Source organism: Onychostoma macrolepis, chromosome 02, assembly GCF_012432095.1.
Source record: "Onychostoma macrolepis isolate SWU-2019 chromosome 02, ASM1243209v1, whole genome shotgun sequence".
Lineage (NCBI taxonomy): Eukaryota > Metazoa > Chordata > Actinopteri > Cypriniformes > Cyprinidae > Onychostoma > Onychostoma macrolepis.
Genome location: NC_081156.1, coordinates 12,855,372 through 12,869,777, shown reverse-complemented (window position 1 = coordinate 12,869,777; position 14,406 = coordinate 12,855,372). Strand labels below are relative to the sequence as shown.

At 36.9% G+C, this 14,406-nt stretch overlaps 1 protein-coding gene across 1 annotated transcript; it reads left to right on the top strand.

Annotated features, from left to right (window-relative positions):
* The first annotated feature begins 8,822 nt into the window (after positions 1–8,822).
* tmem275a (transmembrane protein 275a) lies at positions 8,823–13,739 on the top strand. Its single transcript, XM_058755074.1, has 2 exons — positions 8,823–9,242; positions 10,410–13,739. Exon 2 carries the CDS (start codon positions 10,540–10,542, stop codon positions 11,182–11,184), a length of 645 nt encoding a protein of 214 aa, XP_058611057.1. The 5' UTR covers positions 8,823–9,242; positions 10,410–10,539; the 3' UTR covers positions 11,185–13,739.
* Positions 13,740–14,406: the final 667 nt, after the last annotated feature.

The window sequence follows — 14,406 nt, the reverse complement described above, 5'->3', positions numbered from 1 at the left end:
ATAAATAACTGTCACGTGTCTGCCCCTCTAAGTCCCTGTTTTCCCTTAATTGGTTTAGTTCCGGTTCTTATTAGTTGATCATCGTTCATTGTCCCCACCTGATTTGCATTATCTTGTTTGCTCTTTTGTTCTTGTCCTGTTATAAGTCATCAGTTTTTCCCCTTGTCTTTGTCTGAGCTACTTGTTTAATAAAGGGAAAAGTGAGTTGATGCTACTTCGTTCTCCTGACCTTCATTTGATTTATCTACAACCACGCACCCGTAATAATAACAAATATATTTCTGATCCCTTACAGATATCGTATGCATTTAATAAGTATTTCACATCCATAGGTACTCACTCTACTATTAAATATTCCGACACTCACTTTCCCAGCAGCTGTTCAAATCAGTCTTTTTCTTTTAGTAAAATTTCTCCTTTAGATACTTTTAATGTGATATGTGGGTGGAAAGAATATAGTTCGCCGGGTCCGGATGGCTTGGAAGCTAAATTTGTTAAACTTGCCTCTCACATTTTAATGTATCCTTTGACTGATTTGTTTAATTTGTCTTTGTTTTCTTGTTCAATACCTTCCATATGGAAATGTGCAAAGACTATTCCTCTTTTCAAAAGTGGTGACTCATCTGATCTGAACAACTATCGTCCAATTTCTATTATTTGTACTGTAGCAAAGGTTTTTGATAAATTAATTTTTAATCAAATATCTAACTATATTAATCAGTTTAATATTTTGTCTCCATTTCAGTCAGGTTTTAGACCTAACTTTTCCACCATCACAGCTTTAATGAAATTTACCAATGATTTGTTGATTTCTTTTGATAAATGTCAACCTACTGGTGCTATTTTTATCGATCTTTCTAAAGCATTTGATATGGTGGACCATTATCTTCTGCTTGATAAGTTACACTCTTTAGGCTTTGATAAAAACTATCTTCTTTGGTTTAATTCTTATCTTCATAACAGATGACAATATGTTTCTTTTCAAGGCTCGAACTCTGATTATCTATTTATTGATAAGGGTGTTCCTCAAGGATCAACACTTGGTCATTTGCTTTTTTGTTTATTTATTAATGACCTTTCCAAAACTTGTTTACACACTTCTATCCAGCTTTATGCAGATGATACTGTTATTTATTCTTCCCATTCTGATATTTCATTTATTCAGTCCTCTCTGCAGTCAGACTTAACTCCTTAAAGTCCTGTAGTATGGTGTTCTTTAAAAGATGCCTTCGTTCTCATTCTTTGATTTAGATATTAGTTTTGAAGATGGGTCACTCCTATCTAAAGTTGTCCTATTTAAATATCTTGGTCTTTGGCTTGATCCTGAATTGTCTTTTAAGCATCACATTGATTACATTATTAAAAAATCATATGGGTGTCTACGTTCTCTCTATTGTTCAATTAATTGCTTTTCATTTCAAGTAAGGAAAAGATTCATTTCTCAATTAATTCTTCCTATCATTGATTACGTTGATATTATCTATCAAAATACTTTTGATACCAATTTAAAACCTTTAAATATTCTTCATAATTCTTTATGTAGGGTTGTTTTAAGATGTCCTTATAGAACTCATCATTGTACGTTGTATGAAGCTCTCGATTGGCTTCAACCTAAATCTAGAAGGCAATATCACTGGTTTCAGTTTCTCTTCAAATGTATTTATTTTAATTGTTCTTCTTATTTAAAACAGTTTTTGGTTTGATCTTCACCTATTTACTCTCTTCGACATATACAGTATCCGCATTTTTTTTGTTCCTAGAATTTTTACTGAAGTCGGTCGAAGATCTTTTCGATATAAAGCTCCATCTGACTGGAATAATCTTCCTCCTTCCCTTAGATCAATTACATCTTTCCGTCTCTTCAGGACTAATTTATTATCTCATTTGAAAATAACCTGTTTATGTTTTTAATTTTGGGTTGAGTATTGTCTTGGTTATATTAATTTGGTTTTTCATGCTTGTATTAAAATGTATGCTTTCTTGTATGTATATTTTTTTGTTTATAGTTGTAGACTGTGGGTGGGTGAATAGGGGAGTGAGCTGTTGTTGTTTTTTTTGTACATTATTTGTGTTGTATCTTGTATTGTTTATGTATGCGCTATTGGGTCCCCCTTGAAAATGAGATGAAGCATCTCAAGGGGCTTTCCCTTAATAAATTCAAATTCAAATTCATCAACCTCAAATACAAATTATTATTTCTAACAGTAACATATAAAGAACACTTTACATGGCCTCTCTAATTTACTGTTAACCTGGATAAAACTCTTGTGTTCTGATTAAAGCAACACAAGCATTCACTAAAATAGAGGAAGTGTAAAAGGAAATCAAACACCATGAGAGATTAAGTCCAACTTTACTGTAGCTAAGACAACATCTAAGTAACAATATTTAAGAATAATATTACATACCATTTAAGAATAATATTACATACCAGTAATATCGTGGTTACGTTACCTGAGGTAAAAAGAGCCAGTGAGAAATGAGAAAATGGAAGTTATTGTTGGATTCGGCACGTCGCAGACATTAACTTATTCTTACAAAACATTGCAATCGGTCCATGACCAATTCTGGACATCTATTCGACGTCCAAACTAGGTCCTCTATTTGGACGTCTAACCATGGCCCAAATTGGACGTCAGATTGACGTTCGACATTTGACCTTTGAACTGGGTATTTTTTTGGACGTCATTTGGACGTCTAGGTGCAGGAAATTTACATGATTGTATGTAATATTTTTTTTTTATTTACAAATATCAACATTGTTGTTATCAACATGATTGATACATATGAATACAGATTTTTTTTAATAAACAGTCACGATTTATTATGTGTATGCCAAATAGGCCATGTTTTTTTTTTGTTTTTTTTTACATTTTCCTGTTGAATCTAGCTGCTGAGCCAAACAAAACATAGGACTACAGTTATAGAAGTTAAGTACAATAATATATAAAATAAGTCTAAATTTGACGTTGAAAAGACGTCCACAAATGACCACATTTGGACTATAAATAGCCCTTATACGGAAGTCCCACGGACGTCAATATATGACGTGCTGTAGACGTCGAAAAAAGACGTCACCTGGCGTTACAAAACAACCCCTTCAGTGGACCTAAATTGGACGTCCAAAAATAACATGGAAAAGACGTCACTCCGACGTCACATGGCGCAGTGGGTACCTGTTTGCCATTGTTTGACCCTGCCTGTACGACCACGTCTCTGCCTAATAAAGTCTGCATATGGATCCGTACGCCTCACGTCTCGTCAGCCCCGTAACAAGAGGTAAATAATCATATCGTCATATTAATTTACCTTATAATCCTGCTTGCTGTGAGTTGCTTGACCGTCTGACGACGAGACGAGTGAAGAATCCAGAAAATTCGATGAGGAGGAAAAATAAACAAACCGGTTGGAAATAACCCAACCCAGGTGTTCAGTGGTGAAAGAACCCATTGCAGTCCATTTGACCCAGCATGAGCAACCTAACTGTGTGTTTGTACCTCAAACAACCCGGAATTATGACCCAGCACAATTAACCCAACAATGTGTTTACAGAAATAACCCAGCACTTTTAAGAGTGTATACACACACACACACACACACACACACACACACACACATACATATACATATATACAGTGCCCTCCAAAAGTATTGGAACAGTAAAGACAAAATTGCTCTGTTGGCTGTGGAGTCAAGATATTTACAAATATGATTAAAAGATGAATATGAGACAAAACTACAGAATGTCACATTTTATTATTGGGTGATTCAACACATAGATGTTTTAACCAGCTAAGAAGTTCAGCACTTTCAGAGTTCATCTCTCTATCTGATGTGAGCATAAGTATTGGAACAGTTGCCTCACAGGTCTTTCTAAGTGATCAGCTGTGTCTTGTTGCATTAATTCTTCAGATATTAAAAGCAGGGAATGTCGTATCAGTTATCCATTACTTCTGCATTCTGAATCTTGCATTCGATGATGACACACACAAACCAGAATGAAGATGAGGGAGCTGACTTTTAGAGAAAAGCAAGCAATTTGGATGCTAAAAGAAAAGAGGAAGTCAATTAGAGCTATAGCAGAAACAAAGGGCATGGAGAAATCAAGAGTTTGGAAACCACCATCGACACCAGCAACCAAAAAATACCTGATCGGCTGAGAAAACAACAGTAGTTGATGACAGACAAATCATAAAAGCTGTGAAAATGAACCCTAAAAGACGTGTCTGTAAAATCACCAACAACTTCCAGAAAGCTGGGGTCATGCTCTGACAATCTACTGTCGCCAGGAGACTTTGACACAGAATTACCGATGCTACACAGCAAGATACAAACCTCTGACCAGCTCCAAAAATAGAAAGGCAAGATTAGAGTTTGCAAAAAAGCACAAAGGTGAGCCAGAAGAGTTTTGGAACTGTGTTTATGGACCGATGAGACAAAGATGAACCTTTATCGAAGTGATGGGAAAGCAAAAATGTGGAGAAAAAAAGGGAACTGCAATGATCCCAAGCATACAGCCTCATCTGTAAAGCATGGTGGAGGTGGTGTCATGGCATGGGCATGCATGGTTGCCTCTGGAACAGGACCTCTCAACTTTACTGATGACTTAATGTATGATGACAGTAGCAGAATGAATTTGGAAGGATGAATGTAGCAGAATGAATGTTTTCACTGTTCCAATACTTTTGTAGGGCACTGCATATATATATATATATTCACAGTATCTCACAGAAGTGAGTACACCCCTTACATTTGTGTAAATATTTTATTATATCTTTTCATGTGACAACACTGAAGAAATGACACTTTGCTACAATGTGAAGTGGTGAGTGTAAATTTGCTGTCCCCTCAAAATAACTCAACACAAAGCCATTAATGTCTAAACCTCTGGCCACAAAAGTGAGTACACCCCTAAGTGAAAATGTCCAAATTGGGCCCAATTAGTCATTTTCTCTCCCCGGTGTCATGTGACTCATTAGTGTTACAAGGTCTCAGGTGTGAATGGGAAGCAGGTGTGTTAAATTTGGTGTTATCGCTCTCACTCTCTCATACTGGTCACTGGAAGTTCAACATGGCACCTCATGGCAAAGAACTCTCTGAGGATCTGAAAAAAAGAATTGTTGCTCTACATAAAGATGGTGTAGGCTATAAGAAGATGCCAAGACCCTGAAACTGAGCTGCAGCATGGTGGCCAAGACCATACAGCGGTTTAACAGGACATGTTCCATTCAGAACAGGCCTCGCCATGGTTAACCAAAGAAGTTGAGTGCACATGCTCAGCGTCATATCCAGAGGTTGTGTTTGGGAAACAGACGTATGAGTGCTGCCAGCATTGTTGCAGAGGTTGAAGGGTGGGGGGTCTGCCTGTCAGTGCTCAGACCATACGCCACACACTGCATAAAATTGGTCTGCATGGCTGTCGTCCCAGAAGGAAGCCTCTTCTAAAGATGATGCACAAGAAAGCCTGCAAACAGTTTGCTGAAGACAAGCAGACTAAGGACATGGATTATTGGAACCATGTCCTGTGGTCTGATGAGATCAAGATAAACGTATTTGGTTCAGATGGTGTCAAGCGTGTGTGGCGGCAACCAGGTGAGGAGTACAAAGACAAGTGTGTCTTGCCTACAGTCAAGCATGGCGGTGGGACTGTCATGGTCTGGGGCTGCATGAGTGCTGCCAGCACTGGGGAGCTACAGTTCATTGAGGGAACCATGAATGCCAACATGTACTGTGACATACTGAAGCAGAGCATGATCCCCTCCCTTCGGAGACTGGGCTGCAGGACAGTATTCCAACATGATAACGACCCCACAACCTTGCTAAAGAAGCTGAGGGTAAAGGTGATGGACTGGCCAAGCATGTCTCCAGACCTAAACCCTATTGAGCATCTGTGGGACATCCTCAAACGGAAGGTGGAGGAGCACGAGGTCTCTAACATCCACCAGCTCCGTGATGTCGTCATGGAGGAGTGGAAGAGGACTCCAGTGGCAACCTGTGAAGCTCTGGTGAACTCCATGCCCAAGCAGGTTAAGGCAGTGCTGGAAAATAATAGTGGCCACACAAAATATTGACACATTGGGTCCAATTTGGACATTTTCACTTAGGGGTGTACTCACTTTTGTGGCCAGCGGAATGTAGCAGAATGAATTTGGAAGGATGAATGTAGCAGAATTAATGTCTTCACTGTTCCAATACTTTTGTAGGGCACTGCATATATATATATATATATATATATATATATATTCACAGTATCTCACAGAAGTGAGTACACCCTTTACATTTTTGTAAATATTTTATTATATCTTTTCATGTGACAACACTGAAGAAATGACACTTTGCTACAATGTGAAGTGGTGAGTGTACAGTTTGTATAATAGTGTAAATTTGCTGTCCCCTCAAAATAACTCAACACAAAGCCATTAATGTCTAAACCTCTGGCCACAAAAGTGAGTACACCCCTAAGTGAAAATGTCCAAATTGGGCCCAATTAGTCATTTTCTCTCCCCGGTGTCATGTGACTCATTAGTGTTACAAGGTCTCAGGTGTGAATGGGAAGCAGGTGTGTTAAATTTGGTGTTATCTCTCTCACTCTCTCATACTGGTCACTGGAAGTTCAACATGGCACCTCATGGCAAAGAACTCTCTGAAGATCTGAAAAAAAGAATTGTTGCTCTACATAAAGATGGCGTTAGACATTAATGGCTGTGTGTCGAGTTATTTTGAGGGGACAGCAAATTTACACTGTTATACAAGCTGTACACTCACTACTTCACATTGTAGCAAAGTGTCATTTCTTCAGCGTTGTCACATGAAAAGATACAATAAAATATTTACAACTTCTGTGATATACTGCATATATGTATGTATATATATATATATATATATATATATACACACATATATATATATATATACACATATATACAGTATATATATATACACACACATATATATATATATATATATATAGACAGAGCTGGGTAGTAATTGATTACATGTAATCTGGATTATATAATCAGATTCCAAAAATTAAGGACTTGTAGTCAGATTAAATTACATTTTATAAATACTCATAATCAGACAACAGTTACTTTTTATTGATCAATGACTGCATTTTTAATGTTCCATTCTAAAATCTCCTACCGCTTATACATTCAGAAAGTCTTCCAGTTTTGTAGACATTCACACAGAAATCAGTCATTCCTCAGGTGGCTACACAGCATTTGACCAATGTATTTACAGAAATAATTTCAGGTTTAAGAAGTGTTTCAACATTGCATCAACTATGAACACATTAATTTTTATTTGAATTCTTACATGATTTGATTGAGGTTATTTCAAAATTATTTATTTTAATTTGACATTTTTATGATTTACTTAATTATTGGCTTTACATTAAACTCATGAACCCCCTGAAGTTCCCCCTGAAGTAGTGTAATGTTTAAGCACTTCTTGTTGTTAATTACAACAAATGGAATAAATGTTCCTACTATATCAGCATGGTACAAGATTATCCTATTTAAATCAATGTGATAAATCAGTTAGGTGAAACATAATCTAAGTAATCTGTAAGTAGTCCGATTGTATTACCTAAATGCAATGGATTACATTACTAACTACAGTTTTTGTCATGTAATTTGAAATCAGTGATGGACCACAATTTGTAGGTAATCTACCCAGCTCTGTACATGGATGCTTTATTAGTGGCTGTTTCTATAGGCCATACATACGCCATCCACCATATTGGAAAAAAAGCTGTTCTCTGAACACTCGAGAGGAAGTTGACTGTGCATTTGCATAGTTATTCATATGTGAATATCTATATCTGCACTAGACTTAAGCATATGATTTCGCTAAACTAGCAAAATACAAGAAGTTGAAAGCGACTACCTCAAAAAGTTACCATAGCGTAGTATAATAACCTGTAATATTACATATAAAATCACAAACCTTTCACATTTTCACTTGTAAAAGGTTATCCCATTTCTTCAGGAATTTAAATCTTGGCTGCACAATGTTTTGGAATCTCAGAAAAGTCATCATTGTTTACTGTGAGTGACGACACGTTTAAATGTTCCTTTGCAAACATTTACATATATGTGACCATGGACCACAAAACCAGTCATAAGGGTACATTTTTTGAAATTGAGATTTATACAACATCTGAAAGCTGAATAAAAAGACTTCCCATTGATGTATGGATTGTTAGGATAGGACAATATTTGGCCGAGATTCAATTATTAAAATAACTGGAATCTGAGGGAAATTTGAGGAAATCACCTTTAAAGTTGTCCAAATTAAATTCTTAGCAATGCATATTACTAATCAAAAATTAAGTTTTTATATATTTATGGTATGCAATTTACAAAATATCTTCACGGAACATAATCTTTACTTAATATCCTAATGATTTTTGGCAAAAAAGAAAAATCAATAATTTTGACTCATACAACATATTGTTGACTAATGCTATACCAATACACCCATGCTACTTATGACTGGTTTTGTGGTCCAGGGTCACATATAATAATTACATCATAATATTTACAGTATAATAATTTGCAGTACTGTATAATAGTTTACACAGTTTACAGGAAACTAATTTCTGGCAAAATACAATAGTTAGGCATAAAACATTTATTATTACTATTGTAAAATAATAATAAATGCACATCTACAGTAAGTTATAACAATTTTATTGCAGTAGGCTACTTATGGTATTTTGGCAGTGATGTTTGTAAAGGTTTAACTATGTGCTGGGATTTTGGAGTGGTAGTTTGGCCTGCTATCATAAAGAGGTGTTGAGCACTGGTAGCAGTGCACATAGCTGAAGATGAGAGAGAGGGTCCCTCCTCCCTACATTCAATGAACACATGCCCACCCGCTCATTCACACCACTGCACTGATCAACACACGGGCTTCTTTGCAACCTGTTACTGCCAAGACGAAAGGGAAATATTACAACACTTAATGCTTAGTATCATTTGTTTTGTAAGAGAAAAATTGTTGTTTATTGAGAGAAATCCTCATTCAGAATCAGAGACTCGAATCCAGCGCGTGGAGCGCGACCGTCGTGTATTGAGTGACAGCAGTATTGATCATAATATCAGTCGAGCAGCGGAACTCGCGCGAAAGACATCGTATTTTTTCGTTTTCGACTTAAAGGAAACGACAGATTTCGCACGTACCCGGAGACCTCCATCATCAAGCAAGCCTGTGTTCCTCTGGACGTCGACTAAGCGGTAAGACCTTTTCTTGCTCGTAAAGAGACGCTGGCAATATTTCTAAATCACTGCATGTGTTCATATGGCTCAAAGCACCATATATTTGTTTAAGCGGTCGTCTTTAACCACATTTAAGCGTCTCATGGGCTATCACATCCGGTAGGGGTGAAACCAGCATTGATGCTCATTGCTCCCATTAGTACCTACGCATTTTTACTGATTCATTTTACACAGTTGATGACACAATTGAAACTGGTATTGTGTGAAATGATTAGCTTCTTAAGTTTGCTTCAGAAAGTAGGCTAAAATGTGACCTTGGTGTTGTGAAGTAGGATACAGTTGCATATAAGAGCAAATGGTGACTGTGAAAACATTTCTGAGTGTCATGACTGTTGAGTAATCAACTGTAATTCTTTCCCTTTTATTCTAATGGTAAAAATATACAGTAAAACCTGTTAATTGACTGTTACCCAGTTACCTGACTAAGTTATTTTGTTACAAGATACTGTGACAAATTTAAAAATAAACTATGGAAAAAATAAATGATGTTATATTTTATTATAGATTGCACTACCGTTAGTGTATACAATAGAATGAAAACAGTATTGTGAAATATTATTAGAATAAAAAATAACTGTTTTCTATTTTAATATATTTTAAAACGTAATTTCTATCTGTGATGGCAAAACTGAATCTATCTATCTATCTATCTATCTATCTGTCTATCTGTCTGTCTGTCTATCTATCTCTATCTATTTATGTATTCACACATATATACACAAACACAAAATATTATTCTATAATATTTTTTATAAGTAAAAATTATGGGGCATTCCCAGAATTCCCTGTGGAAGCTATCACATTTGTTTAGATTTTATTTAACAATTTATTTGTTTCGTCTTATCCTATTATCAGTGGAGAATTTATGTTGCAATGTATGTGATTAATATGATTATTAAATGATTAATCATGTTAAAGATTATTAAAATAATTTATTGTTAAATGTGTTACCCTGATGGTGTTTTGGCTTCATGTGCTCTGTTATTATTGACCCCAGTTGCTGGAGAGGACAATGTTAATAATAAATCAACAAATGGCATCTTGTGATGCTTGTTATGGTAAATTCCAATAATACCTGCAGTTTACTATAAAGTATGACACTCACTCTTTGTTTCTGCACTACAGGTAGCATTCTCAGTGAGTGAAGCAAGCACTAATGAAGAAGCAATGGTCATTTTCTACAATTTGCTGATAAGGACACGGCAGGTGTGAGTGGGGTTGTGGCAGCAACGCTGTAACCGTGACCCTCGCCAATATGGTTTGCAGCGAACAGAGTTCTGGCACATCAGTGCCCAAAAAGGAAACGCAGACCCGCAAGAAGCGGAAATCCCGTCCTCAGGGTCTGCCTTCTCCAGCCCTCTGCTGTGCATGTGGATTGTGCATTATGTTGGCAGGCATCAACATCACCTTAGTAGGCGCCTTCGCCTTCAGCACACTTGTGCCCTCTAGCAATCCCCCAATCATCATCGGACCTATACTCCTGCTGGTAGCGTTCTCCTTCTTCGGGGCTTGCTGCATCTGCAGTCGTTTGCCTCCGCCTCAGAGCTCTCGACGCTCCAAAGGAGGTGGCGGTTTGGGATTCATGGGTCGGGGCGGAGGGGGGTTGAGTGGAGGGGCGGCATTTGAGATTGAGACCAGCGAACACACGATGCAGGACACCACAGCCGTGCAGCTCAGCCCCACCAACTCACCCTGCTCCTCTCACGCCTCCAGCCCCGAAAGAGAGGCTCCTGCCACCGCCACCAACGCCACCGTTCCCGCCCCAGAGTACGTCCCTCCACGAGCCTGCAAGCTCTTCACAATGGAGACCAATGGACCCAACTCAGCAGCTTTTTCTGCTTCTACAGGGGGTGGAGGGGCGGTCCGGCTCACTTTGCCATCAGACTGTGCCGCCACTTAAGGCTGCCAGTTTAGGTCGCTCTCTGGAGAAGGGCTGGTATTACGTTATGTAAATAGTTTTTCAGAGAGGAAGACAAGCACTTTGTGTGAAGAATTCATTTGATTATCACAGCTGGCTTGTGCCACGAGGTGCAATAACAATTGAAATGTTCGCATAAATTCAGCGGGTTGATTTTTGGAGTCTGCGAGGCCCATGTGCTCCTAATAGAAATGACAGAGGTATGTCAGAAGCATATGAAGAGCTTTTGCGTTCTCTTATCCAAAGAGAGAGAGCCTTGAAAGGTGAATCACTGTGGCGTGCTTCACATATTCATACTGTGCCACTGTTACTCAGAGCATTCACAGTTACTGCGCTCAAAAGAGACAGAATCAGCTGTTGTGTAAAGATGGCTTTGGAGACAAGCCTGAGAAACAGAATGGAGAAAGACATTACACTGCGTGTTGTCATATGTCAGTGCACAGACCAAAAAACAGAGATGTTGAATATTTTCTCTTAGATATTTTCTCGTCGTCATTTTAAATGCTAAAATACACTTGAACGGTCAATTTTTTGATGAATCTCCGTGGCCAACCTTTTTGGATTTTGTCTTCATTGGATGGTTAAATAAGCCGCGACACTGTGCGAGAGCACTGCCATTTTTACACGCGATTTAGAAAACGAGGTTGCTAAACAGTGCCATTGTTTGGGTTCAAGTCGGACAAATAATTCAAGAGTACTGAAGGGCAGAATAAAAACTTTTTCCACAATCATAGTGCAAATCGCCTGACGCAGTGTGGCGAAAATGCACATTTGAAGACTGAGCTGTACTCTGTTGTTGAATTTAGTTTTTTGTTGTTGAGAGTTGTGACATTATTTAACGAACCAACAGCGCATTCTTCTGTAAAAAAGAAAAAGAAAAAAGAAATTAGACGCAAGCCTTTATTTTACACTGTGGTTTATAATGCTGCCAAGTAAAACAATATTTATTTCCCTTATGGTTGCCAAAGGCTGTTTTCTCCTTCAAGTATTCCTCTTCTGTTGTACTTTGTTGTCAATAGTTGTCTTACGTCAACAGTACGGTAATATTCGAGTATACTACCTACATCTGCTCACAGTGTTCCTTCCTAAAATCAATTTTTTCTTATCTTACTCTTTCTGTGCCCCGTTTTTTGCCCTTTGAAAGCAAGAGCCAGAATTGTTCTCATGCCCTCCATCACTGACCCACACTGATGGTTCAAGCCAAACAGTGAAACAATTTCCTCATGTTAATTCTATACCAGAGAGGTCAACTAAAAGCAGCTTTTGGTGGCTGAACACACTGAAAAAGCAAAAGACAATGTCCTCTTATACCTTTTTAAGAAGGAAATTATCGAATAATGTTGGTAGAAGTAGCTACGGTTTTTAGATTGTCCCTTTGTTATCATATTCATCAGTTCCAACCAGCAGAAAGGGCTGATTTTTAAGAAAATAATTATGTACTAGTGTTTTCTTTCATTTTCTTAGTGCCAATGCATCTGTTAATATATACGTTTAGCTGTGTAATATAGTGCAGTATATTTATATTATAAGTATATGGTCAGTATGTGATGAATACTGAAGAAAGTGCAACATGAACTGCATGCTTACAAACAGTGCACTGTTGCCATGGGGGAAAAAAAAAAAAAATAGGATAATCTTGATAATTTAAAGAGAAACATTAAAACACATCAGTCCGCTTGTTCGTCATGAGATTGTGAGCTTTCAATATGAGAAGTTAAGTTGAATGGGGGCTGTGGAAACATTGGCATCTTTAGACTCTATGAACTATGACCACCTCTGTTTGTAAGCTGCTATTTGCCATCTACACATCTGCTGTAGTCTGAATGAAATGAATGCTGCCTTAATGACAGTGATCTCAGGATCAAACCAGTGAGGGCTACTCAAATGTCCAATGAGAACATTTGGTCATGTGGTACTAATGTACTTATGGAAATGTTGTATTGTTGATTATTTTCTACCATGTATGTTTTTAAAAATGTATTTAAATGGAGGGAAATGCAATGTCATGCGGGTTAAAAAGGTTTGATAATGCCGATTCGCATTACTGTTATTATTTTGGCGATTGGCCATGTTGTGTAAAATGATATATGAATCATTTGTTTTAAGTATTGTTGGCATTGAAAATTTTAATTGTGTCTTTTGTAAGTTAGTCACATCATAATTATACACCATTTAACTCCCACTTTTTTCTCCAATCTTTACATTTCTGAACTCTTTGTTTTTTATGTATATATGTGGAAAATATTACATTAGATTATGAAAAAAATAAACTCTTGGCATGTCAGAATATACGTTAAAAGCAACATTCTTAACTGCTGTCTGACATTTCGTCATTTCACACTAAAATAAATGTGTGATGTGATTTGATGTAATGATTCGCTACAATGGCTGCAACATGATGTCTGAAATGAGAGAAGAGGCTGATCCTATTTACCACACTTGACTGACATAAACATACTATATAGACAGCGCTCTCAACCGATATGTTCACTTACTTTTCACAAATGCTTACCTTTTAAGAAAGCTCATAAGCTCGTAGCTGAAACTGTTACTAGGGTATTGACTTTCTATTCATAAAACATTTTTATGAGCTGTTAAATTTCATATCAATCAAATTCAGCCCCTATAAAAAAAAAAATAAAAAAAATATGAGCATAATGATTTTTTGAGGTTTATGATTTTGAGGTGGTGATAAAAAAACAAACAAAAGACAAAGTAAGGATGATGGTCCACCACTAAATCTAACTAAGTGAGGCCAATTCTCTAAAAATGTAAAATAGTTATGAATTGCCATGAGAGTGTGATGTCTTTATAAAAGGTTGACAAGGTAGGTATTTTTCATCTTTAAAGACTAGACTGCAGCTGGATATCCCAGAGACTGAGGCTAGTAATCACACTGGGAAGTTTGAAGTTGCAAATATCAAACAAATATATGTTTTTGTTTTCACCTAATTTACACCATTAGAGTAGGCTAAATATGATGAATTCTATGCTACAAACTAATTTTTATATTTCTTAACTAAAATAAAACTGCACTGGCATACATTGTCAACCATATAATAACAAACTATAAAACTGTCAAATATTTATAATACGTTTATAAACAGTGATTTGAGGTTTTACAGTTTTGCTTTCATTTGCTGTTTTGTTTGTAATCATTGCTGTTTTATGAATTCAATTTTCCTGATTAAAACACGCCCAAGC